The sequence below is a fragment of the Malus sylvestris genome, chromosome 9 (assembly GCF_916048215.2).
Source record: "Malus sylvestris chromosome 9, drMalSylv7.2, whole genome shotgun sequence".
Classification (NCBI taxonomy): Eukaryota; Viridiplantae; Streptophyta; class Magnoliopsida; order Rosales; family Rosaceae; genus Malus; species Malus sylvestris.
Window position 1 is genome coordinate 5,030,189 of NC_062268.1, and position 24,137 is coordinate 5,054,325.

At 37.6% G+C, this 24,137-nt stretch overlaps 3 protein-coding genes and 1 long non-coding RNA gene across 55 annotated transcripts in view; 2 read left to right on the top strand and 2 right to left on the bottom strand.

Annotated features, from left to right (window-relative positions):
* LOC126582944 (uncharacterized) overlaps positions 1 to 24,137 on the top strand; it is a 102,992-nt gene that overhangs the window by 46,082 nt on the left and 32,773 nt on the right. The gene's annotated exons all lie outside the window — the stretch shown is intronic.
* On the bottom strand, positions 7,549 to 9,239 carry LOC126582955 (MADS-box protein AGL24-like). Of its 2 annotated transcripts, XM_050247240.1 has the most exons (5): positions 9,005 to 9,239; positions 8,865 to 8,927; positions 8,206 to 8,402; positions 7,985 to 8,085; positions 7,549 to 7,885 (listed from the first exon to the last, which is right to left on the bottom strand). In XM_050247240.1, the coding sequence occupies exons 2-4, from the start codon at positions 8,919 to 8,921 to the stop codon at positions 8,022 to 8,024; spliced, it is 318 nt and encodes a 105-aa protein (XP_050103197.1). In that variant the 5' UTR covers positions 8,922 to 8,927; positions 9,005 to 9,239; the 3' UTR covers positions 7,549 to 7,885; positions 7,985 to 8,021. The 2 variants fall into 2 exon arrangements, with proteins under 2 accessions (XP_050103197.1, XP_050103198.1); XM_050247241.1 differs by lacking the exon at positions 7,549 to 7,885 and having other exon boundaries at positions 8,053 to 8,085; positions 8,195 to 8,402.
* Positions 13,139 to 15,812, top strand: LOC126582954 (AUGMIN subunit 5-like). 3 transcript variants are annotated; one of them, XM_050247236.1, is made up of 5 exons: positions 13,139 to 13,293; positions 13,483 to 13,692; positions 14,392 to 14,614; positions 15,022 to 15,154; positions 15,306 to 15,812. In XM_050247236.1, the coding sequence occupies exons 3-5, from the start codon at positions 14,514 to 14,516 to the stop codon at positions 15,432 to 15,434; spliced, it is 363 nt and encodes a 120-aa protein (XP_050103193.1). In that variant the 5' UTR covers positions 13,139 to 13,293; positions 13,483 to 13,692; positions 14,392 to 14,513; the 3' UTR covers positions 15,435 to 15,812. The 3 variants fall into 3 exon arrangements, with proteins under 3 accessions (XP_050103193.1, XP_050103195.1, XP_050103194.1); XM_050247238.1 differs by lacking the exons at positions 13,139 to 13,293; positions 13,483 to 13,692 and adding an exon at positions 14,038 to 14,189; XM_050247237.1 differs by lacking the exons at positions 13,139 to 13,293; positions 13,483 to 13,692 and having other exon boundaries at positions 14,038 to 14,614.
* LOC126582958 (uncharacterized) lies at positions 16,975 to 18,747 on the bottom strand. The gene is made up of 2 exons (XR_007609639.1): positions 18,651 to 18,747; positions 16,975 to 17,167 (listed from the first exon to the last, which is right to left on the bottom strand). It is a non-coding gene; the product is annotated as an uncharacterized LOC126582958 (long non-coding RNA).

The following is a 24,137-nucleotide window of genomic DNA, read 5'->3' on the forward strand; positions in this document are numbered from 1 at the left end:
ACTGACTGCCTGGAACCCCTTGCTTGATTACTTACCTGGCATTGCTCTCGAGTAGTCATCTTCAACATCTTATGCTTCCAGAGAAGATACCACATCTGCCTGAGGAACAAATAGGGCAAGTGAGAACGATACAAGAAAGCATGCGAAGACAAGCGTAACAGAACACGTGCCGATATATCCACTACTTTGTCAACAGCAAAAGTATCTCATATCATCAGGGTCGAATGTACTCTAGATTTGATGGACTTGTTTTGACCCTCAAATTCTTAAGTTGGCCTTATACTCTTGAAGAAACCAGAAAACCCTCCAGCCCAGTTCAAGAATAAGCCTGCGGAAAGTTACTTGTTCAAAAGCAAAAGTATCTCATATCATCTCTTATCCATTTGCTTCTCATTATCCTTAGTGCTATTTACGACATAAGGAGAAAGAAAACAATCAACCGGAAGTCGAAGTCGAACTTCCGATCCAGGTTGCTTACTTGGAAGTCTGATTGCTTACCTTGTCTGTTACCTCCTTCGGCAAATCTCCTAGCCTGGCGACTTAGGGGACTCATACTATAGGGTTTGTATCGCACTTGACCAAGCCCGAAACTACAAGTAAGCTTCAAGTGAAATTGATACATTACCTTGTGCATCTTCATCGGTTAAAGATACCACCCCTGGATGGAGGAAAAGTACTTCCAGAGAAGATGCCACATCTACGTATGAGACAGATAAGGCAAGTGAAAATGATACCACACTTCGGTACTTAGAAGTTTCGTGATTACTCAATGGCTTGGATCTTGCAAGTCCCCAACCGAGGAGCTTCCCTCACTCGGGAACTTAGGGGAGCACTGTTTGTACCATACTTGACCAATCCTGAAACTACTAAGCACTGGTCAACGTTATACCGTCAAGGACCTAGAAGAGTTTCCCTCCAACCAGAAGGCCAATCACAGTGCGACACGTGTTGACATCAGAAGCCAATCATAGCGCAACACGTGTCAACATCAGAAGCCAATCACAACACGACACGTGTCAATGTCAGAATGAAACTAGAAACTCTCTTCTATAAATAGAGATCATTCTCTCACAATATTTCCTAATGTCATTTGTACTAAATCATTCACTAGTACTCACTAAAGGAGAGCTTGAACCTATGTACTTGTGTAAACCCTTCACAATTAATGAGAACTCATCTGCTCCGTGGACGTAGCCAATCTAGGTGAACCACGTACATCTTGTGTTTGCTTCTCTGTCTCTATCCATTTACATACTTATCCACACTAGTGACCAGAGCAATCTAGCAAAGGTCACAAACTTAACACTTTCTGTTGTACCAAAGTCCTCACCGATTTTGTGCATCAAAATAGATTAACATGTAGCAAGAGAAAATTGTCATGGAGAAACGGTTGCCCAAACTTAAGGCTGCAATTTTGAGTGCTCAGAAGTGCTTGGAAGATTGCAACTATGTTAGGGGATTGGTGAGTGACCATCATGTGCAGAGTTAGTCTGCATTTTTTAGTTGTATAGTAGTTGTATAGACAGTCCATTTTTCTACGTTAGCAGTACAAATTCTTTTTGTTTTCATCTTGTTTTTCCTCTCTTTAATTGTCTGAACTGCAATACGTTTCTGCAACTTGATGAATGGTGGGACTGAGAGATGAAACCAGAAATTTTACTAAAAGGGGGCACCTTAAAATTTTTGAGCTCCTTTTTTAGACAAATAAAGCTAGTTCTTTTACAAATGCTAATTTTGTCTTTAATTGTTGACAATATAATGCTCATTTGTACTAATTAATCAAGAGAGCTGTTATTCCCACCCCCAATGTCTTATTTTTTCACCCACCTTTTTATGAATTTTTTAATTACAAATTTGTCAATTTGTAAAATGACTAACAAGGACCTTAGTTACCCACTTTTGCATTACTTTTTTTTTTATAAAAAATAAAAAAGAAAAGTTTGGGCGTGATAATTCTCGCACTATGTTTAGACGATTTGTCTCCCTTAAACCCTAACTCATCATTCCCATCTCTTTTCATTCAGAGAAAGCAAAAAGAATGAACTTAGCAAATGATGTTTTTATGGAAGAAGTAGATGATTATGTTTCCGTCGAAGAGGTAAAAGATAATTTTATGTGGGTCATCTTGATTTGTCGACATCATATAATTGAAGTATAGCTCTGTGACTTTTTATCTCTAATTATATATATATATATATATATATATATATATATATATATATTAAGGGTTATTAGGAATAATAGTGGGTGGGAAAATAACATTTTAATTTTTTACCTTTTTATAGTGGGTGTAAATATAACATGGGTGGGAAAATAAGACAACGGGGTGGATCTAGTAGCTCCCTTAATCAAATACATGCAACTCAACAAGGTTTAGACATTAGTGCGTGAGAAAAATATACAAGACAAAGGGACATTTAAAAACTAAAAGAGGATTCTCACTATTTTAATATGATTAATTGAATAATCCGCAAAGCAAAATAATTGGGAATGATTAATTGAATAATTTGTAATGAAAAAAAAAAGGATGGGAGGGGGCAAGTGCCCCCAATAGGCCTTACCTCCCTCCGTCCATGGTAGTGGGACTCCCACCCACCATAACCGTTGCCCATTCCTAGGTAGGAGCAACTAGCAGCAACTGTTGTTGACTGGGTCTGAGTCGATGGATTAAATGTTGCTGCATGGTATAATCATGTGAAGCAACTCCTTGAATTTTATGATCAGGAGCACTTGTGAATATTATTTGAGTACTCAGCAAACAATATTTTATGGGGATCTAATTAGTCTTCCTGTTGGCAGTCCCACATCGGTGGGGGAAGTCAACAATGGTGATTTTAAATATGAGTACCCTACTTTAATTAATAATGATGTCTTTTATGGTAAAACCCCACACTTGACAGATTAGGCAGGTGGTAAAGTTGTCGATCTAAAAATTTCAACATGGTATCAAAACCCATGATTAAGGGCATGTGCAAGCCAAAAGCTTGTCACCAGGAAGTGTGGGATTGGAAACAAGCTTGGACTCTTAACATAGAGCCAGTCTCTGAGTTCTTAAGAGGCACTTCTTGAACAGATTGAAACAAGTCTGGACTCCATTGGAGCTAACCCTTAAGTTTCAATTGATGATCCTCTTCTTGAAAAGAGTGAAAACAAGTCTGGACTTCATTGGAGCCAACCTCTAAGTTTCAATTGACGATGTGTGGATCTCTATATGTGAACCACTAAATGGGGTTACAAGTGAGGGGGCATGTTGGTAGTCCCACATTGGTGGGGGAAGTCAACAAGGATGGCTTTAAATATGATTACCCTACTCTAACTAATACCGAGGTCTTTTGTGATAAAACTCCACACCTGACGGATTGGGCAAGTGGTAAAGTTGGGGATAGTATCGGTATCATTTTCTTGAAAAGATTGAAAACAAATTTGGACTTTATTGGAGCCAACCTCTAAGTTTAAATTGATGATGTGTGGATCTCCACGTGTGAACCACTAAATGGGGTTACACGTGAGGGGGCGTGTTGGCAATCCCACATCAGTGGGGGAAGTCAACAAGGGTGGCTTTAAATATGATTACCCTACTCTAACTAATATTGAGGCCTTTTGTGGTAAAACTCCACACCTGACGAATTGGGCAGGTGGTAAAGTTGAGGACAGTATTGGTGTCGTTAGGGGGCTCCTCGAGCTCGTTGATCTAAAAAATTCCAACACTTCCTGGATCATATTTGCCACTTCTACAAAGCCCTTGTTTCATTCATTCTCGCATCGCTAAAAAAACCTACAAAGGCTTAGTAGAAACTCAAGCTCAAATTTATGCTTGAAAGGTAAATTTATTATCTCTTATTGGTCGGGCCACTTTTGTTCAGTCTGTCACCTCCGCTGTCCAGTATATGCTTTGCAGACAATATTACCAATTACCATTCCAGATAACCTTGAGTGTCAAAGATTTTTCTAAGGCAAGAGAAGTTTGGCAAAAGTTGGAAAGTATAAACAATAGTCAGACCACATTGATTTTCATGATTGGCTTCATTTTAATCTCACCACTAATCACTCATATTGGGGGGGGGGGGGGGGTTTAGAGTAGATGTTAGTATTTTCCATTGCTTGTTGGTTTATTTGGTATTGGCGAAATAAATTTGTTTTCGAGCAGGATTTTGCAATGTTTGATGAGCTTACAGTCGCTATTTGTGCATATTTTCATGAATGGTTAGCATTCTAATACTCACAAGATTGATAAACGCCGTAAGATTGAATCTTTGCTCCACTGGAAAGCTCTTCATTCAAAATTGATTTAAACTTAATGTTGATAGTTTTAAGAAGGAAAATAATAATCCTTACATAAATAACTGGCAGCCGTGCCAGAGGCAATACGTGTATGGAATCATATACTGAGGATATCGTCACTTCTATGTTACGATTTGAGGAGAGAAGGGCGGAGTAGGGAAGCCGGCCGGGAGGAACAGCACCTGATCTTAGCCGGGAGGCAGGGGGTAGCCTGGCAGACCAGATATATATTTTTTTTTCAAATTAATTATTGTATAGAAAGACAAGGATATGTTGTATATCATAAACTTATAACTTGGTCCCTTATTGAATGAAAGGGCAGGCTTCTGCTTTGAATAATACCACTTCAGACTTCAGTCCAATTATTGTCTTCCTGTTCTGGAAATTGACAACTCCATGTGATGAAAAAAACATCTCATGTATAATTGTACGGATGAAAATTGCTGCTTTACACTACACATTTAACGTGATTAGAAATTCCATGAAAATTTACAAACAAAACAACATTGTGATGTGTCATAGCTGAAAAGGAGTAAGGATGTTTGTACATAGCCTGAAAAGGAGTAGGGATGTTTGTACATTCCTTCCCCACAGCAAAACCACATAGCAAAAGGATTACACACACAGCTAACAAATTAATAAACACAAAATCATCCATTCGGTCAACGATAAGTCATTTTATATGATAATATCACATGCATGTCAATTAAATAATTCTCCTGCTCAACTAAGGTTAATAAAATCTATTTGGGCTAATTGGATACGTGATTCTTGTGGTGATAAGGTATTTGGAAGATAGCACATGTAGTAAAAAATTCGGATTTAAACCTAATGGTGATAGGGTATTTGGAAAACAGTCCATTTCTATTGAGCCACAACGAAGGGAGTGCAGAAATTCACAGTTTCGTTTTTGGATTTAACAGAGAGATAATGGAAATTTGGTTTTTGAGCTTAAACCTAACGAACTTCACCAAAAGGGTTTAAAACCGAATTTTTTTTACCACATGGCTATCTTCAGAATACCCTATCATCACGAGTACTATTTATACGTGAACTTTCTTCATTGAACGTGAATATCACATGCTAAAACTTCTCTTCATTGAACTTTCTTAAAAGCAAAAAATACTAATCGACTCAACACCTACTTGTGCAGATATTGGCTAAACCAAACATTAGATGTGAAAAATTAGCACTTTGCCAAATAATATTCCGAGTGAGCAAAAGAGAGAAAAATATAACAATGGCACACAGACAAAATATAAAAGTTGAGGAGCCGGGTGATATAATATTAGACATTGCAATTGTAGGCTCGGACGACTCAAGGAGAAGAAGGTTGCCTGCACCACTATTAGGAACATTACAAATCAACATTTCAGAGGTAACATGCATGGTCTTCTCTTCTGCCATGAAAAATTCATGCCTTCATATAATTAATTAATTAATTAACTAGTTATTAGTGTTAATTATCTAGAGAGCACTCTCTAACATTTCCATCCTCCATCGTTTTCTTCTTCTTCAGAACAAAGTTTCAATCAATTTTTTTTTTTAAATACCTTTTACTTTAACAATATTAGCGATTAGTTTTAGGTTGCCTTTTAATTAGCTCGTGTGCTTCTGTTGCAGGGCGTGTTCGAGGAAAAAGGGAGCATACTTGAACCAGCAGAGGCTGTGGTAGCATCTATGAAAAAACTTTATGAACTCTTTGTAGCGAAACGACGTAGTTTGACTCGTTTCATTTTTAAATTTTTGTTTCCTCGGGTGCAAAGCAATGTTGTTTGGCCTGGGTTAAAAAAAAATATAAAAATATAAAAATATAAAAAAATAAAAAAAATAAAAAAACTAAAACGGAGCAACGCCCTGTTAGCAGTCCAGAAAAGCAATGACTTTAAATAGGAATACTCCACTGTAACTAATACCAATATCTTTTGTGGGAAATACCAATATCTTTTGTGGTAAAACCTGACGGATTGGGCAGATAGTAAAGTTGAGGATAGTATCAGTGTCGTTAAAGTTGCCCCCCCAAAGCCCATCAATCTAAAAAATTTCAGCATGGTATCAGAGCCCACAGTTACGGGCCTATGCAAACCAAAGGCTTGTCACCTGGAAGTGTGGGCTTGGAAACAAGCTTGAACTCAACATAGAGCCAGCCTCTGAGTTCTTAAGAGTCACTTCTTGAAAAAACAAGTTTGGACTCTATTGGAGCCGATCTTTGATTTTCAATTTCTGATGTGTGGATCTTCACGTGTGAACCACTAAATGGGATTACACATGAGGGGGCGTGTTAGCAATCCCACATCAGTGGGGGTAAAGAAAAGCAATAACTTTAAATAGAATTATACCCCACTCTAACTAATACAGAGGCCTTTTGTAATAAAACCTCATACCTCACAAATTAGGCAAGTGCTAAAGTTGAAGATAGTATCGGTGTCGTTAGAGCGCCCCCCTCGGACCTGTCGATATAAAATAATTTCAACACGCCCCACTATAGAAAACCAAAATGCAGCACCAGAGCAAAGGGGTGAAAACCTGGATTTTGGGAACAAACTTCAGCGACTAGAGGTGCGAGCACACCTCTTTGCGTCTTTGTAGCTTCGCCAATGCACGTCTCGATATTATTTATGAGGAGTTCTTGATAATTACTTTAAAGTGTTAATAACAGTCTCTTTCTTATTCTGTTAGGTCCAGTACACCCTACAATCTTAAAATATGCATAAATTCACTCATAGAATGAGAAAATGCCTTGTGTCATTTTCAAGTTTGGAAAAGGATCCTCCCCGGATCCTTTTCCTTGGGATCTTAAGAATCCCTTGATCATGATCATGAATCGTACATTATACGGTCAGTTTTTGTTTAGTACTATTTATATTTAATTTTAAATTTTAAATTTTGAAATAATTTCTAACTACACGATATACGATGAACGGTCACGAGATCCCTAGAATCCCCAGGAAAAGGATCCGGTGAGAACCTTTTCCGTCAAGTTTGACACCATTTGAAAATTGGTGAGACATGAAAAAGTTCTTGATCCTCACTCCCCCCCACAAGGCAAGCTCAAACTCGCCCGTGATAGAATTTGTACCCGCGCGTTGCTGCAGGGTTGAAAATTATATGAAAGATATTGGAAAAGGTTACCACTTCAATGCTTATATACATCGAACTTAATCTTAGATATATCCATAGAAAATTGGATGAGAACGACGACCACACAACGGCCTAGGATCTTGCACAAAGAGAATAAAAGTAAAAAAAAAAAAAGTCTAAAGAGAGTGAAAAAAAACATTATATTTCATTGCATTCTATTACTCTAATTATACACTTCACAACGGCCTAAGGAAAGTGGTTTCTTATTGATTAAATGAAGCCTCACTGACTCACACATACAGACTGATCTAAACTATTCAAGAATGTGCATCTTCTAGAGCTCACTTGCCATTGAAGCCTCATAGTCCTAACCGAGTTAAACCAATTAATAAAGCTCATTTCGATAAAACTTGCACACAGAATGAGAAGCCAGTCTCAAGTACAAATGCTTACTTGAGTAATATGAAAAGCCTGCTCAAGACGCTGAATTTGAATCCATTGTTCACCAAAAAATGTTGTTCATCTGCAAGCAAAGACAAAGAAGCCAATTGCAAAATGACACCATACTCATAGTCTCATAGACCGAAGATTGTAGGAAGCATATCAGCATATAGTATACGACCTTTTGAGCATGCGAGGCAACTGTTCCAAGTCGATCCTTAGCATCCCGTGCTTTCGACGATCAAAGTTGAACCTTCTAGACGCCTCCCATAAAATCCATACCTAAAAAGCAATTCCAAAACTTATTTCTCAAAGTCCAACACTGGATTGAAAAATTGCAAAAACAAACTGGAAAATTCGAAAGAATTTATAAGGCGGTGGGATGTTGTACAGGGTTGGTACCTGGAGCTTGAGAAATCAAAGAGCTTGCCAGTTTGGGAAAAGATGATAACAACAGCTTCAGATTCACACAGAATGGACAGCTCTCCAGCATTCTTCAAATCCACTCTTCTCCTCTTTGAGAAGGTCACCTGCCTTGCCGGCAAGTAATCGATCTTCCTGATCTTGATCTTCTCCCTCATCATTTTCTCCAATTCTTCCTACCCCTTTCAGAAACAATAATTCAAGTAAAATAAAATAAACCAACTACTTCGAATTTCCACATATATATAAATGTCCACAAACTCAAAAACTACGTTATATTTTCTGGGTTTCTGATAATTTTAAGGATTATTGACCACAAAACCTAGCATTTCAAATCTAAATAAGTAAAACAAAACCCAGATCAACCCATCAACCACAATCAACTGTCCAATATTTCGTATTTACCAAACTTGATTAACACCCAAAAAAAAAAGAAGCAAAACTCCCTAATTTTACAAAATACAATCAAATCAATAAAACCCAGATGATTTCATGAAGCAAAAAACAAATTCAATCAGAGGCAGAACCATATAAACCCAGAAAGAAATTCAAACATTCCAAATTTCTGAAGCAACATATGACCATAGAGATTGAGCGGAGAAGACCAAACAAAACTCTAAAATCTTGAAATCACTCACCTTAAATAGATAGGGATTTGAAGGCTGCAAACAAAAGCCCCAAATCCGAAGAACCATGATTTCCTAAAGAAAAAAATAAAACAAAAGTAAACACCATGATGGGGAATCCAAAGCTATAAACAAAATCCCCAAACTTATACCGGGTCACCACGCCCTTGTCTATGGAATCCGACGGAACCCACGCTGGTGAACCCCTTTGATTTTCTTATGCTAAGCAGGAGAAATGGAGGGTGAATCGGTGCTGTAGCTGGTTGCGAGATAGAAACAGAGAAGTCGATGGAAAATAAGGAAAAGAAAAGTGCCGAGGAAAAGAAGAGCAAGGAAGCAGGGGGAACACCCCAGCTCTTTCAGAGCACTTTCAGCTTTGGCTGGAGCTCGGGGGACAGGCCAGCAAATAGGGCCCGAGAGCCCGGCTTATTGACTCCAGCTTGTGGGAGCCCGAGGGACAAGCAGGCCCGAGCACCAGGCCTGTCACGAATTGCCAACTCGTTAGCCCAAAGGCTATTTGACGCAAGGCTAACATCAGCTCCTTTTTTTATTTTTTTCTGTCAGACGCGTGCACTGCACCCGTGCTTTGGGCGCGTCACCCGAAATGTTTTCAGCGAATGGGGCATGCGGCGCAGTTTCAAATTATTACTGTTGGGAAACCACGTGGCTTCCCATGGTCCGTTGGATCTCAACGGCAAGAAAATGTGGACCGTCAAATTTGCAACGGTAAAAAAAATAAATAAATCTTATTTAATATCAACCGTTTGATCTGGGATCAACAATTTATATTATTTTCCTTTATAAATAAAAAAAAGAAAAAGTAGTTTTAAAATTCAAAAATGTTACCGTTGTGCCATGTGGCACAATCTGGAGTGTTGGAATTCAATTTTTTTTAAATCCAAAGGCAGAGATTAATTAGTTGAATTAAAAAAATTTAAAAATAAATAAAAATCCGAAAAAAAAATTTTGAAATTTTTTAAAAAAATTTGTTTTTACTTTTCTATATATACCTTCTCATTATCATCTACCTTACACCACAAATTTATATTTTCTCAACTATTTTCAACCACATTCTTATCTTTCTCTCAAAGTTTCAGTCCAAATTTTTTTAACAAATGACTACTAATGCAGGTACGAATATGACGCTTCTTGAAGATGTTGCGTTGTGTACTAGCTGAGATGCAGTTGCGAAAAATGTGGAGTCTTATTCATACCAATTATCTTGAGAAAATGGGTGGGAAAAGAACCAAAGAATCAATGACTCGACAGGGCCTGCAAATCTAACCCACAACTTGGATGACTCGACGGGAATGTGAGGCTCTGCCCATTCTTGCTTCGTCATCTTTCCTTCTACACTCTTCATCCTCTTCCCTCTCATTTTGGGCCACCTGGAGATTGAACATTCCTTCTTATTGGTTAAACAATTATTCCTCTTGCTGATCGATTTCCCACATCATCCTTGAAGAAGAAGACATTGTAAAAATGAAGCAGAAACTATGAATAATGATAGAGATCTTGAGAAAATTGGTGTGAGATTTGCGAGGATGGATGGTGGATTATATAGAGGATTCAGAAAGGATTAGGTTGTAGATAATGTCACGTGGCATGCCTTCATTCGTTAAAAATCTAATGGAAATCTATCCTCAAAGATTATGACACGTGGCGCGACGTGATTGGTTAATAATCTTATCGGAAATCCATCACCAATAATTGTATTTTCGGATAATGACACGTGGCGCAACGAGTATGATTAAAAATCTTATCGGAAATCTATCACCAATAATTGTCTTTTCGGATTTTATGACATGTGGCTCAACGAGAACGATTAAAAATCATATCCGAAATTACAAATAAAATTATTTTGTATTATTTTATAACTTTTCGGATAATAACACGTGGCGCAACGAGAATGATTAAAAATCTTATCGAAAATCCATCACCAATAATTGTCTTTTCAGATTTTATGACACATGGCGCAAGGAGAACGATTAAAGATCTTATTCGAAATCACAAATAAAATTATTTTGTATTATTTTATAACTTTTCGGATAATGACACGTGGCGCAACGAGAACGGTTAAAATTCTTATCCGAAATTACAAATAAAATTATTTTGTATTATTTTATAAATAAATAAAATACTAATATTTTATTGCCTATTGCTAGGGCTATTGAAGTGCAACGGTGGAAATGCAAAAGGCGATTACTGTTCACTGGGTGGATAGCATAGTGTATTGCCTGGGGGGTGTTCCCACGCTGGAACTGCTCTCAGCCTGCTTCCATTTCACTGATGACAAACACGTGTAAAACATGGCGCAACTAAAATCAAATAGACCAAGCAGCGGCAAATCCGCCATTTCACTGTTAGTGAACAATGCTCTCTCTCACATGATGAACGGTATTTTTGTTGCTGAGTTTAGTATATATAAATAAATGTCTTTTGTGAATGGCAGGGAATTGGACAAAACCATCGCTTCTTCTTTTTAAAAGCATCCTTTTTTTAATGGGAATTTTAACAAAAAGCTTTCAGTATTGTTCAATTTAACGAAAAACCACATTTTTACATTAAAAAGTCAATCCTGGTACTATTCACTTTACCCTTTATTTTGTTTTTATTGTTAAAACTCAAAATTTTCAAGCCCTTTTTATTCGTTTTTCCTTTTTTTTTTTTTTTGTTAAGTAAAAGCATCCCCTTTTTTAACTTCAATGTGCATTCTCACTTCCTTCCTGACTATTTCGAACACAAAACATCAATACAAGTAAACAGTGAGTCAACACTCTTAGTATATTAGTAAAATGAAAAAAACTTCTTTCTTTTATTCAATAATTATTATGAGTTGTGTATATTGATCAACCTGTAAGTAGATACAAACACTAATAATGCAGTTAGTTAGAAAAAAAAAATCATTTTGTTTTCTTTCAAGTTTCTCAACTAACCGGGACCCAATATTCCCTTTGGCATTCTTACACCAACAAAGAAACAACAACGAAACACACAGGAACACAAAAATTAGGGACCTCTTTTTATCTACTTGCCCACCATCACAAATATTACCTTTTTTTTCTTGTACGGTTTGGTGGTAGGGAATGAAACCTAGCTACATTCACTTCTTCTGATTTGCAGTTGACTGGTTTTTCCATGAGTGTAATGCTGAAGCTCGATGGACCCCAGGCTGTATAATATTCGAAAATAGTCATTCCTTATTTGTCTGTCAATCACAATCAATTTGATGAGTTTTGCGTACATGTAAAGTGTGTATAATCCTACAGAGAATATTTACATTAGTTATAAGGCCTCAGCATTTGATATAACTAAAAGACAACCTGTATCAACTCATTCTTCGAGTCAAGAATATCAGAGCTTTCTTAGAGGGGGAATAGATAGGCTCTAAAACCATGTCTTGGTTTTTTTATAGTTATCATTCTTATTACTGCTCTTACATTTCATACTCCTTCAGAGGCTAGCCATGAGAAGAACGATCCTTCTGCAGTTGTTGTGGGCACTGTCTACTGTGACACATGTTTCCAAGAGGATTTCTCACATACCAGCCATTTCATTTCAGGTAAATTCATCTCAAATTTTCAACAAGTTCTTCATCAAATTTATTTTTATATTGTAATCCGGCTATAAAACAGACAACCGTTCAATGATTTCCGTACACCTTCTCCTCATAAACAGACGTCCGTTCAATGATTTCCTTACACCTTCTCCTCCATACACTCATGTTTATTTTGTAATTTCTAAATTCAAATGAATCAAAGAAAATCAAAATAACGAAAAAAACAAGTGTACAAAATGAAAAAAAAAAAGAAAGCAAAATCCAAGAAAATGACTAAAAACCTTTATACAAGTATTTCCTATATCTGAGTCAAATATACAACTATGAAAAGTAAATAACAAATCAATTACAAAAAAATCTCGCCTAACTCCTTGGTTGTAAGGCTCTGCATTCAATCACGATTTCTTTCCAGACAACGAGTGGTAAGGATATTATTTCTCTTGAAGAAAAGTTGGAGGATATGTCATTTGTATGTGTTGATATCATTGTCGCCACATATGTATGTCATCAGTAACTTTAAATGACTTATCCCCATACAAAGTATAATAGTTGGTCTAAATGATTTATCCCCATACAAAGTATAATAGTTGGTCTAAACCCTAATTCCATAAACGACCATACTGTTTAAATGAAATAATTGCTCGGTTCCATTTTACCCCCACATTTTCTGCTTTTGTTTTGTTGCAAGAGTTTAACTTGTTATTTGGAATATATTGTTCACAGAAAGCACATGTTCAGAAATTTTTGGCTACTGAAGATGCACTGAAAAAAGCTGCAGAAGTTAGGGATCTATGTCAAAAACTTATTAAACGCTTGCATGGCAATACTGATGTAATTTCTTCAGGAACATCACAAAATGTGGGCAGTCTTAGGCAACTTGAGGTAAATCTTCCTTGCATATTAAAAGTATTAACTACCAATAGTTTGGGTGGAAATAGCACCATGGGTGACAGGTTTGATTAGTTTCAGTCTTTTGATCCTTTTCATAGTTGTATACTGTATACTAGGTTACTTTTAACCTGCACTGTGTTATCATCTGGTTTTTTACAGTCTTCCATTTTCTTTGTGTAGCTGGAGGTTTGGGCCAAGGAAAGAGAAGTTGCTGGCTTGAGGGCTAGCTTGAATACACTGATGTCTGAAATACAACGCTTAAATAAATTATGTGCGGAAGGGAAAGAAGTTGAAGGTTCTTTGAAAAAGAAGTGGAAGAAGATTGAAGAATTTGATTACCGCAGATCAGAACTTGAAATCATATATACCTCTTTACTAAAAGTTAACATGGTAAGGATCTCAGCTTCAATAGTGCTTATAAATTTACTAGTAACTTCATATACTGGCATTGTATAAGCCATGTCTCGTCATTCCATGAAGTGTCGGCTCTTTTTCTCTAAGTTCCAGGCAAAAGGTCATATATATAATGTTGAATTGTAATCTTGTCTTGGCCCAAGACAATTGATCAGGCCCATACACAAAGAAAGATTCATGCACATGCTAGAGAGTTCTAGCAAATTCAAGTTGGTGGAATGCATGCATAAATATCCAAGGCTTTTTGTAGAAAGATCTAGAATCTTGTAAAATTGTGTGGTTGTTAAGCACTAGCTAGAAAGTTCTAGCAATGTCAAAGTTGGCAAACGTTGCCTATAAATAGGTGAGGTGCTAAGCTATGTGATGTAACAACCAAGAGAGCATGTAGTGAGAAGTGAGAGTGCCAAGTGAGAAGTGAGAAGAAGCAACAAAGCTTCTAAGAGTGTTTGAGTGTTTCCTCTTGTACTAAGTTTGTGAGTGAATAAAAATCTTGTGTAATACTTTTGAGTATTCTTTCTTTCTCTTGCCTATCAATTCCGCTGCATTACATTCTTCTTTGAGAGATAAACATCTCCAAAGTAGTGAAATCTTTTTAAGCCCCAACAATATGCATGCTCTGATGTCTTATTTTGTTCTATTTCATTGTTTGTGTGCCTGCTTAATGGGTGCTTTCAGTTCGAACTTACATTTACTGGATAAAAGGTTTGGAGGGTTCAGACGCTGCCCTAGCATCAATCCTAGAGTCCCTGGAATTCTGTTCGAAACTTCGTGGTTCTGAAGCTAGTGTGTTGGAGGACATGGTAAAGGCAATTAATTTGGTCCATACACCACAGGATCTTGTTGAAAGTGGTCATGTGTTGTTGAACCATGCCTATAGAGCTCAACAAGAATATGAAAGGTAAAACTTCACATGGCCTTATTTTACAGGAAACTAGACTGTGTTATCCTCCAAAACCCGAAAGTTTCAGTAAGCGGAACTCGGTCAAATAATACAAACTTGAATTCCATTTTGAGCATTGTGAGATGAAGGAAAGTGCCAGAAACTGCTTTCTTATTTCATTTAAGATTCACATGGTTTGTTGCTCTGGATGTTCTGAATTTTTTTCATCCAGATTCTAAATATATTACAGTTTGCTCTTTGTTCTAATCTGTTGTCAAAACTCAGGATGCATAGCTCTGGTGTTACGTTAAATTCATTCTAAATATTAAACCATTCAAATATGTGATGGTTATTAATTAGCATTTTAGGATCTCTGACTATTTGTTAGATTAACATGCACTTAATTTGTATCTACTACTCTGCAGGACAACGAGCTATTGTTTAAATGTGGCTGCTGAGCAAGAGAAAATTGTCATGGAGAAATGGTTGCCTGAACTTAAGGCTGCAATTTTGAGTGCTCAGAAGTGCTTGGAAGATTGCAACTATGTTAGGGGATTGGTGAGTGACCACCATACGCAGAGTTAGCCTGCATTTTTTAGTTCTATAGTAGTTGTATAGACAGTCCATTTTTCTACGTTAGCAGTACAAATTCTTTTGTTGTCTTGTTTTTCCCCTCTTTAATTGTCTGAGCTGCAATACGTTTCTGCAGCTTGATGAATGGTGGGAGCAACCCGCAGCAACTGTTGTTGACTGGGTCCTAGTCGATGGATTAAACGTTGCTGCCTGGCATAATCATGTGAAGCAGCTCCTTGCATTTTATGATCAGGAGCACTTGTGAATATTAATCGAGTACTCAGCAAACAAGATTTTCTCGGGATCTCCCTGGTCTTCCTGGATCAAATTTGCCACTTCTACAAAGCCCTGGTCTCATTCATTCTGGCATTACTAAAACCACCTACAAAGGCCTGGTAGAAACGGCTCAAGCTCGACTTCCTGCTTGGAAGGTGATTCTAAAGGGATAACTCATAGCTAACAGTTTTGTATAGCTGTGTTTTACAGTTTTAGTTTCAGTTGTAACAGTTTCTGTAACTAATCTATGTGATTAGAGATTTAATTAAGCACAATTAGTCACTAAGCTTTATTAGGAAAGTGTATAAATATTGAGTTGTATTTTCCTTACTCATTAAGAAAGAAATAATACAAGGCTTATTTCTTACATGGTATCACCACCTCTCAACTTCACCGCCTCTCGATCCTTCTTCCTTGCGATTTCTTCTTCGATTGGTGCATCTGCAAATTCCTCTCGATTTTTTTTCGACCTTTGATCTTCGATCATGGTGTCTTCGACTTCGTCTCCTGTGCAGCCTAAAGTTGTTGCCCCAAATCCTGCAATTCCTTCCCCCAATTTTGCAGCGATAAACCCTAATTCCTCAAATTCTCTGATCTCGTCGATTTCTTCCATCACTGTTCAGAATATCAGTTGTATGGTTCCTCCGAAGCTTAAGCGTGACAATTACCTTGTCTGGAAAGCTCTTTTCACTCCAATTTTCCGACGATATAAACTTACCGGAATCATTGATGGATCTGAAGTTTGCCCGCCGCCTTATGTTCTTGATCAATCTAGTCAAAACTCTGGAATTCCAAATCCTGACTTTGAAATTTGGTATGAAAAAGATCATAATATACTGATTTCGCTGAATTCTACTCTCTTTGAGGAGATTATTCCGTTCACCATCGGTGTCACATCGTCTCGAGTACTCTGGCTAAATCTCGAGCATCGATTTGATGGCGTTTCAGCTGCTTATATTCATCAGCTTTGTTCTCGTCTTCACTCTATTCACAAAGGTGATCTTCCTATCTCGGATTATTTACAAAGAATTAAAGGCCTATCTGATTCTCTAATGGCTCCTAGAGCTTCTGTCTCTGATCATGACTTGATTATTGCTACGTTAAATGGCTTACCTAATGAGTATGAGTCGTTTATTGACTCTATCATGGTCAGGATTTCCACCATAACACTGGATGAACTTCATGGTTTGCCGATCAATAAGGAAGTCTTCATGAATCGTAAAAAGAAAGGCATTGCCTCATCTGGTTCTGTGCCTTTTCATGCCTTTGCTGTGCAGTTTCAACCTTCTCTTCTTCCTACACCGTCACAATATTACAATTCTCCTCTTGCTTATGTTGCTCAACAGTTTAATCATAATGCTCCACCAAAGTTTCACAACAACAATTGACACGCCCCGATCCCGATGTCCTCGAGACATCGGGATGGTCACGTGCTGGCCAACACCCGAAGGGTGACGAAAGCCATTTGATTTAAGTAAAAGCTGAGAAATATACTAAAACAAGCAATAGGAACTAATAATACAAAACTAAAGTTCAACTGCTAATTAATAAAATTATGGTTATACACATAAGTTCAGAGCATACATCTATTACAGAGTACAAGCAGAATTTAAGATAGAGAAATGCTATATTACAATAGGTGTTGAAGCAGAGGAAATATAGCACTGAATCACTGGTAGGGAAATGCCTCGTAGCTCAAATCGTAATCCTCGTTCATAGGTCCTGAAGGGGGCGCAAAACAAACATAAGTGGACCAATTTGATATATATATATATATATATATATATATATATAATAAAACAGTTATCAACCTACTAACCCCCAGATTTATGAAAACATACATATAATAAAAACATAGGTTTTCCGAAACCTAGCATGCTGTGTAATGTCTCAAATTCATAACTTATATATATAACAAGCACTAGTGATTTGTCCAATAACCTCCAGGCCCCATGCCGGCTCTCCGTCTTTGAGCAGACAGTCAAAGGAAAATACACTTCAGGCCCCATGCCAGCTCCCCATCTTTGTGCTAAATAGCCAGAGGAAACACACTCCAAGCCCTATACCAACACCAAACCGTTGCTCGGGACGGACCAGAATCTATCCCTACGTCCCGTAGCGGAAATGATCACTAGGTAAGTACAAAACCATTGAATATATCTATTTTGAAAAACAACTTCATAGTATAAAGTCATCCATCATTTATACTATAAAGAGGTATTCTAAACATGTTCTAAATATCATATCGTCATCCATCAGATATTCTATAAGAACATGGGTTATATGAAAAATAGTAGTAATTTAATCTAGCCTCAGTAAGCATGTTATCTCACAAAACATTTCATAAAACATAATCATTAAATCATGCTTTTCATGTATTCATTTCTATTATTAAAACATGATTTCACTCACCGTACACCGATGGTGCAAAGCTGTACCAAAAAGGAATAACGGAATCACCGTTAATAATTGCACATATTCACATAAAGGGGTACCTTTAGTCAAACTCTATTCAAACGATTGAATTTGGAAAAAAAACATACTTCAAAAACAGGTCCAGGACGTCGAAATTAGCCTAGGAGAGGTCCCGGACGAAACCCAGAAAAGTCAACTTAAAAAGTCAACGTTAACCGTTGACAGGTCAAAGTCAACACTAACCGTTGACCAAGTCAACGGTCAACTGGGTCAAACGGTCAAAGTCAGACTGGGCTTGGATTGGGTTGGGCCGATTGGGCCCTAAAGGTTTGGGTTTGGATTAAAGGTTAATGGGTTTGGGAAAGGGTTGAAAGCCCAAGCTCTAAATGGCCCAAAGGCCTTAAATATAAAGGTTTCTATACACTCGGGCCTAAGGCCCTGAATAAAATGGCCCCAGGCCTTAATTCTTAAAACTATAATTAAACAAAACCTAAAAAGGTTTTGGGTTGATCTAATGGGCCACAGGCCCTAAAAGAAACGGCCCGAAGGCCTTTAAGGGTTTTAAAGAAATAAAACAAAAACAAAAACAAAATAAAAACAAAAGGAAACAGGCTGGGCTAAAACCAAAACGGGCTTAAGGCCCATGGGTTGGGAAACGACCTGAAAGGCCTTGGGTGCGCCGGGGAAGAACGCCGGAGCTTCTACAGCTCCGGCCGACTGCAAACCTAGTTTTTTAGGGTCCAATCTAGGTATCAAATTGAAGTACAAGATGAGAAGAACAACGTTATACCTTCCTTTTGCCGTAAAACGGTCGGAGGTGACCGAAAACTCCCTCGACACCCACGGCCTCCCCGGAGCTAGGTGTGCCTTCCCCCGACCTGATTCCGTTCTAAAACCTCAACAACAACGTAATAAACCTAATTAAAACACATTCACGCAAGATTCTAAGACGAATTAGGAAGAATTCGAGGCTTACCTAACCAGAGGAATAGGAAATCTCGCCGGAGAGTTCCTTGGTTTCATCCTCACAGCACGGGAAAGAGATAGAGAGCTGATGAGGGATTGATGATAGTGATGACTCCTTCTAGCACGAGCGTGCCTTTACGTGTGAGTGTGTGTGCGATTTCAGTGAAGAAAAGGAAAGAGATGAGGATTCCGAGAGAGAGAGAAGAGAAAGACAGAAAGAAGAAGATGAAGCTCACGGGAGGGGTAGGGGACAGAGAGAGCAATGAGAAAAGTCTTGGGGTGCTGCCATGTGGCAGCTTGGGAATAATCCTGAATGGGTAGTCAAAATAGGACTAAATTGATAAATTCATAATATTTTGGGGATACATACATAATTATATTTTTATAAATGGGGGTGGGTGTAACAACAATCGTGGCCAAGGATCTTTTCAACGCAATAATCGTGGCAATTTTCACAATAACTTCAATAATCCTCGAGGTAACTTTCACAATTTTGGTGGTAATCATGGCAACTATAGAAACAATTTTGGAAATCGTAACAATTTTGGTGGAAATCACTCTAATTCTGGTGGAAGAACTCCCTGTCAAATATGTCATTCCTTTGATCATGAAGCTATTGACTGTTATGAGAGAATGAATCATGCTTTTGCTAGAAAAATCCCTCTTACAAAACTTGCTGCTATGTGTGCTCACACTAGCTCTCAGCAATCTCATCCTATTTGGTTGATGGACTCGGGTGCTACATCCCATATTACTAATGACATATCTGCAATTCAATCTCCATATCCATACTCTGGCGAAGACAAGGTGTACATTGGTGATGGACAAGGTATGGATATCCATCACATTAGTAATTCTATCATTCCAACACCACATGCTAATTTCAGATTGAGTAATGTCCTTTATGTTCTACTGATGAAATTCAATTTACTCTTTGCCTATCAATTCTTAAAAGATAATCATTGCTCTTTGACCCTTGATTCTGATGGTTCTGAAATCAAGGATCATTCTTCTGGGATGACGATTTTTCGAAGGCCAGTTAAAGCAGGATTTTATCCCTTTCAAGGTCTCTCCAATGTGCCCTTCTCACATTCTGCTATGTTCAGCACTAAAGCATCATTGAAGACCTGGCATAACAGGCTTGGTCATCCTTCTTCTGTTATGTTTAGACAAGTATTAAATAAGCATAATCTTGTTCACAATAGGGACAAGTTTGTATCTTTCTTTTGCACATATTGTGCCATAGGCAAAAATCATAAGCTATCATTTTCTTCCAATACTAGTTCTGTGTCTACTAGTTTAGAGTTACTACATTGTGAAGTTTGGGGTCCATCTCTAGTTTCTTCTGTCAGTGGTTACAAGTTTTACTTGTTGATTGTGGATGAGTTCACCAAATATACTTGGATGTTTCCTATGAAAACTAAATTTGAGGTTTTCTCTATATTTGTATCTTTCAAAGCTTATGTAAAGAACATGATTGGCAATAAAATAAAAATCTTGCGATCAGATTCAAGGGGTGAGTTCACTAGCTTTGTGTTCAACTTTTTTTTTATAAAATAGTGGTATTTCTCATCAATATAGCTGCCATCAACTCTTGAACAAAATGGATGTGTTGAGAGGAAGCATAGGCACCTTACAGAGACTGCATGGACTCTATTGGTTTCTTCTCAAGTCCCACACAAATTCTGGGTTGAAGCCTTCTCTACTGGCATTTATCTCATCAACAGATTACCAATTTCAAGACTGGACAAATCTCCATGGGAACTCCTCTTCAAGACAACTCCAGATTATTCAAAATTAAAGGTGTTTGGCTACAGCTACTGTCCTTGGCTTAAACCTTATGTTTCCTCAAAACTGGAAGGCAAAAGCAAGCATTATGTCTTTCTTGGTTATAGTCTTCAGCACAAAGGATATCGGTGTTTAGATCTTCAATCTCAGATAATCTACATTTCAAGGCATGTATTGTTCAATGAGGGGCATTTTCCCTTTCATGATGTACAGAAGTTTTCTACCTCATCAACACCACAGTCTCCAGTGCATGCTTCTTCCATAAAATTTAATCTTTCATTTCCTATATCTCAGCATGTTTCACCATCTTCCACAGTGCCTGCATCACAGTCAGCAGCATCTCCATCACTTACAACATCTCAGCAACCTCTATCTTCACAAGTACCATCTCAGTTCTCTCTACAAGTATCATCATCATCTCATTCATTACCTTTGCAACCAGATCATTCATCTTTAATTCAGCAATTGATTCCTACCAACTCTCATCTTATGATTTCAAGGTCTAAAGCAGGTATCTTTAAATCAAAAGCTCTATCTGCCACCAAACATCCAATTGATATTGATACTTTTGTGTCTACCATTCATCTACAAGCCTCGAAGCATGCTCACTGGAATCAAGCCATGCTCGAAGAGTTTCAGGCTCTAAAAAACACAGGCACTTGGACCTTAGTACCTCCATCTCCACATCAAAACATTGTAGGCTGTAAATGGGTGTTTCGGATAAAAAGAAAACCTGATAGTACATTTGACAGATACAAGGCTCGCCTTGTAGCCAAAGGATTTCACCAACAAAAAGGTATTGACTTCACATACACCTTTAGTCCAGTTGCCAAACCAGTGGCCATTTGAATTCTATTAACTCTTGTTGTTCAAAATGATTGGTTTCTCAATCAGTTGGACATTAGTAATGTATTTCTTCATGGTACACTCAAAGAAGAGGTGTTTATGCAACAGCCTTCTGGTTTTATTAATGCTTCTCAGCCTTTATTTGTTTGCAAGCTCAATAGATCTCTTTATGGTTTAAAGCAAGCCCCTCGTGCCTGGTTTGATAAGCTTGGTCATACATTACTGTCTCTTGGTTTCACTAACTCTTAATCCGATTACTCCTTATTTGTGCATACATATCCTTCCTTTGTGATTGTATTAGTCTACGTTGATGACATCTTAGTCACCAGTCCAAATGCATCTGATTGTCAAGCTTTCATTCACAAGCTCAGTTCTTTGTTTCATGTCAAAAACTTAGGGCCTCTTCACTACTTCCTTGGTCTTGAAGTTCATAGATCATCTGAAGGTATTTTCTTGTCACATGGTAAATATATCATAGATCTTCTTATCAAGATCAAAATGGAAGGATGTAAACCTTGTGCCACTCCTCTTGGCACTCATAAATTGGATCACATTGGAACCTTATTGTCTGATCCAAAGGAGTACAGGTCTATTGTTGGTGATCTTCAATATTTAACATGGACAAGGTCGGATATCTCTTTTGATGTGAACCATGTGTGTCAATTTCTTCATTGTCCTTGAGATACTCACTTTCAGGCAGTTAAACGTATTCCCAGATTTCTCAAAGGCTCAGTTGATCAAGGACTCTAGTTTAAAAAGAGTTCTCTGCAGCTAACAACTTTTTCGGATGCCGATTGGGCTGGATGTGTGTTTGATAAAAGGTCTAAATCTAGATATTGTATTTACTTGGGTTTCAATCTTATAAGTTGGAGTGCAAAAAAGCAGCCAACTGTTACATGATCTTCAACTGAAGCCGAGTATCAATCCTTTACTTTTACTACTGCAGAAATTACCTGGATCTGCAAGATTTTCAAGGACATCACTTTTCCTCTTTCTCATGCTCCTACATTATGGTGTGACAATGTTTCTACCATATCTTGGCTTCAAATCATGTGTTCCATGCATGAATAAAGCATGTCGAAGTTGATTATCATTACATCAAGGAGGTTGTTCTTGCCAACCTAGTCAAAATTCTGTATGTCAACTCTGAGCATCAGATTGTATACATTCACACTAAATCACTGTCCAAGGCAAGGTTCAAGTATCTTCAGTCCAAGTTTTCTCTGGGTTCCCCTCCAATTAGCTTGAGGGGGTGTAAAGGGATAACTCATAGCTAACAGTTTTGTATAGCTGTGTTTTACAGTTATAGTTTCAATTGTAACAGTTTCTGTAACTAATCTCTGTAATTAGAGATTTAATTAAGCACAATTAATCACTAAGCTTTATTAGGAAAGTGTACAAATACTGAGTTGTATTTTCGTTACTCATTAAGAAAGAAATAATACAAGGCTTATTTCTTATAAATCAGTCATATCTTGCTGGTCGAGCCAGTCTTGTTCAGTCTTGTTCAATCTTCCACCTCCACTATCCCAGTATATGATATGCAGACAGGGTTTAGGGTTTAAAGTTTAGGTATGCAGAGAAGGTTGGGCCAAGTTTGCCTTCCGAAGTCTCTTGGTGGGCTTGGCTTGAAAAACATAAGAGTTATGAACAACTCTTCTTGCTAAGAACTCTTGGAGATTGATGGAGGGGATAATGGTCTGTGGGCAAAAGTTTTTAGTGGCAAGTACATTGACCATTGGGTCAATTACTCAAAGATCAAACTGCTTTAGGCTCTTCTTGCACTTGGAAAAGTGTTCTTGAAAGGACTAAACTTTCGTACTACTTTGGCGAATTTGGAAATGGTAACACGGTAAAATTTTAGACTGACAGATGGGCTAAATGTGGTATTTTGCTTCATTATGGTAGCTGCCTGCTCTCGGACAATATGCTTAAGGTTACCGTAGCTGATTATTGTTACAATAATGTTTGGGATATACACTACTTGTTTTACCAAATGAGGTTGTTGAACAAATTCTTAGCATTTTAGTTGGTTTTGATACTTTGGAGGATAAGTGTAGCAGGTGTGGAACACAAGTGATGTTAATATGTTGGCCATTAATTCTAGTGGTTTTCCTAATTTGCGATAGAATCTCATTTGGAATCTTCATATTCATTCAAAAGTTTAGAGTTTCTTATGGCTGCTCACTCTTGATAAGCTCATAACTAATGATCAAAGGCTGGAGGGATTACGACTGATAACCCTGAGTGTTAAAGATGTACATGTGGCTTTAAATCAACGCCTCATGTTTTTAAAGATAGTCATAAGGCAAGCAAAGTTTGGCTGATGTTGAGGATGTATAACCAACTAAATTGATTTTCATGATTTTCTTCATTTTAATCTTACCACTAATTCACTCATATTGGGAGGTTTAGAGTGGAGGTTAGTTTTTTCGTTGGTTGTTGGTTTATTTGGTATTGGCAAAATAATTTTTTTTTAGCAAGATTTTGCAATGTTTGATGAGCCTACAGTTGCTATTTGTGCATATCTTGTGAGTATTAGCCTTCAACCATTCACGAAGATTGGTCAATGTCGTATAATTGAATCTTTGCTCCACTGAGAAGCTCTTTATTCAAATTGATAATGTTGATGGTTGTAAGAAGGAAAATAAGAATTTTTTACCTAACCAACCGACAG

What these genes read in the sequence shown, in the direction of transcription:
- LOC126582955 (XM_050247240.1), bottom strand. Translation starts at nt 8,921, where the DNA reads ATGGTTCTTCGGATTTGGGGCTTTTGTTTGCAGCCTTCAAATCCCTAT. An exon ending in CAAATCCCTATCTATTTAAG is followed by an intron (nt 8,403 to 8,864) that starts GTGAGTGATTTC and finishes TGAAAGGGGTAG; the next exon opens with GAAGAATTGGAGAAAATGAT. An exon ending in TTTGATTTCTCAAGCTCCAG is followed by an intron (nt 8,086 to 8,205) that starts GTACCAACCCTG and finishes ATTGCTTTTTAG; the next exon opens with GTATGGATTTTATGGGAGGC.
- LOC126582954 (XM_050247236.1), top strand. Translation starts at nt 14,514, where the DNA reads ATGGTAAAGGCAATTAATTTGGTCCATACACCACAGGATCTTGTTGAA. An exon ending in GCTCAACAAGAATATGAAAG is followed by an intron (nt 14,615 to 15,021) that starts GTAAAACTTCAC and finishes ACTACTCTGCAG; the next exon opens with GACAACGAGCTATTGTTTAA. An exon ending in GCAACTATGTTAGGGGATTG is followed by an intron (nt 15,155 to 15,305) that starts GTGAGTGACCAC and finishes ACGTTTCTGCAG; the next exon opens with CTTGATGAATGGTGGGAGCA.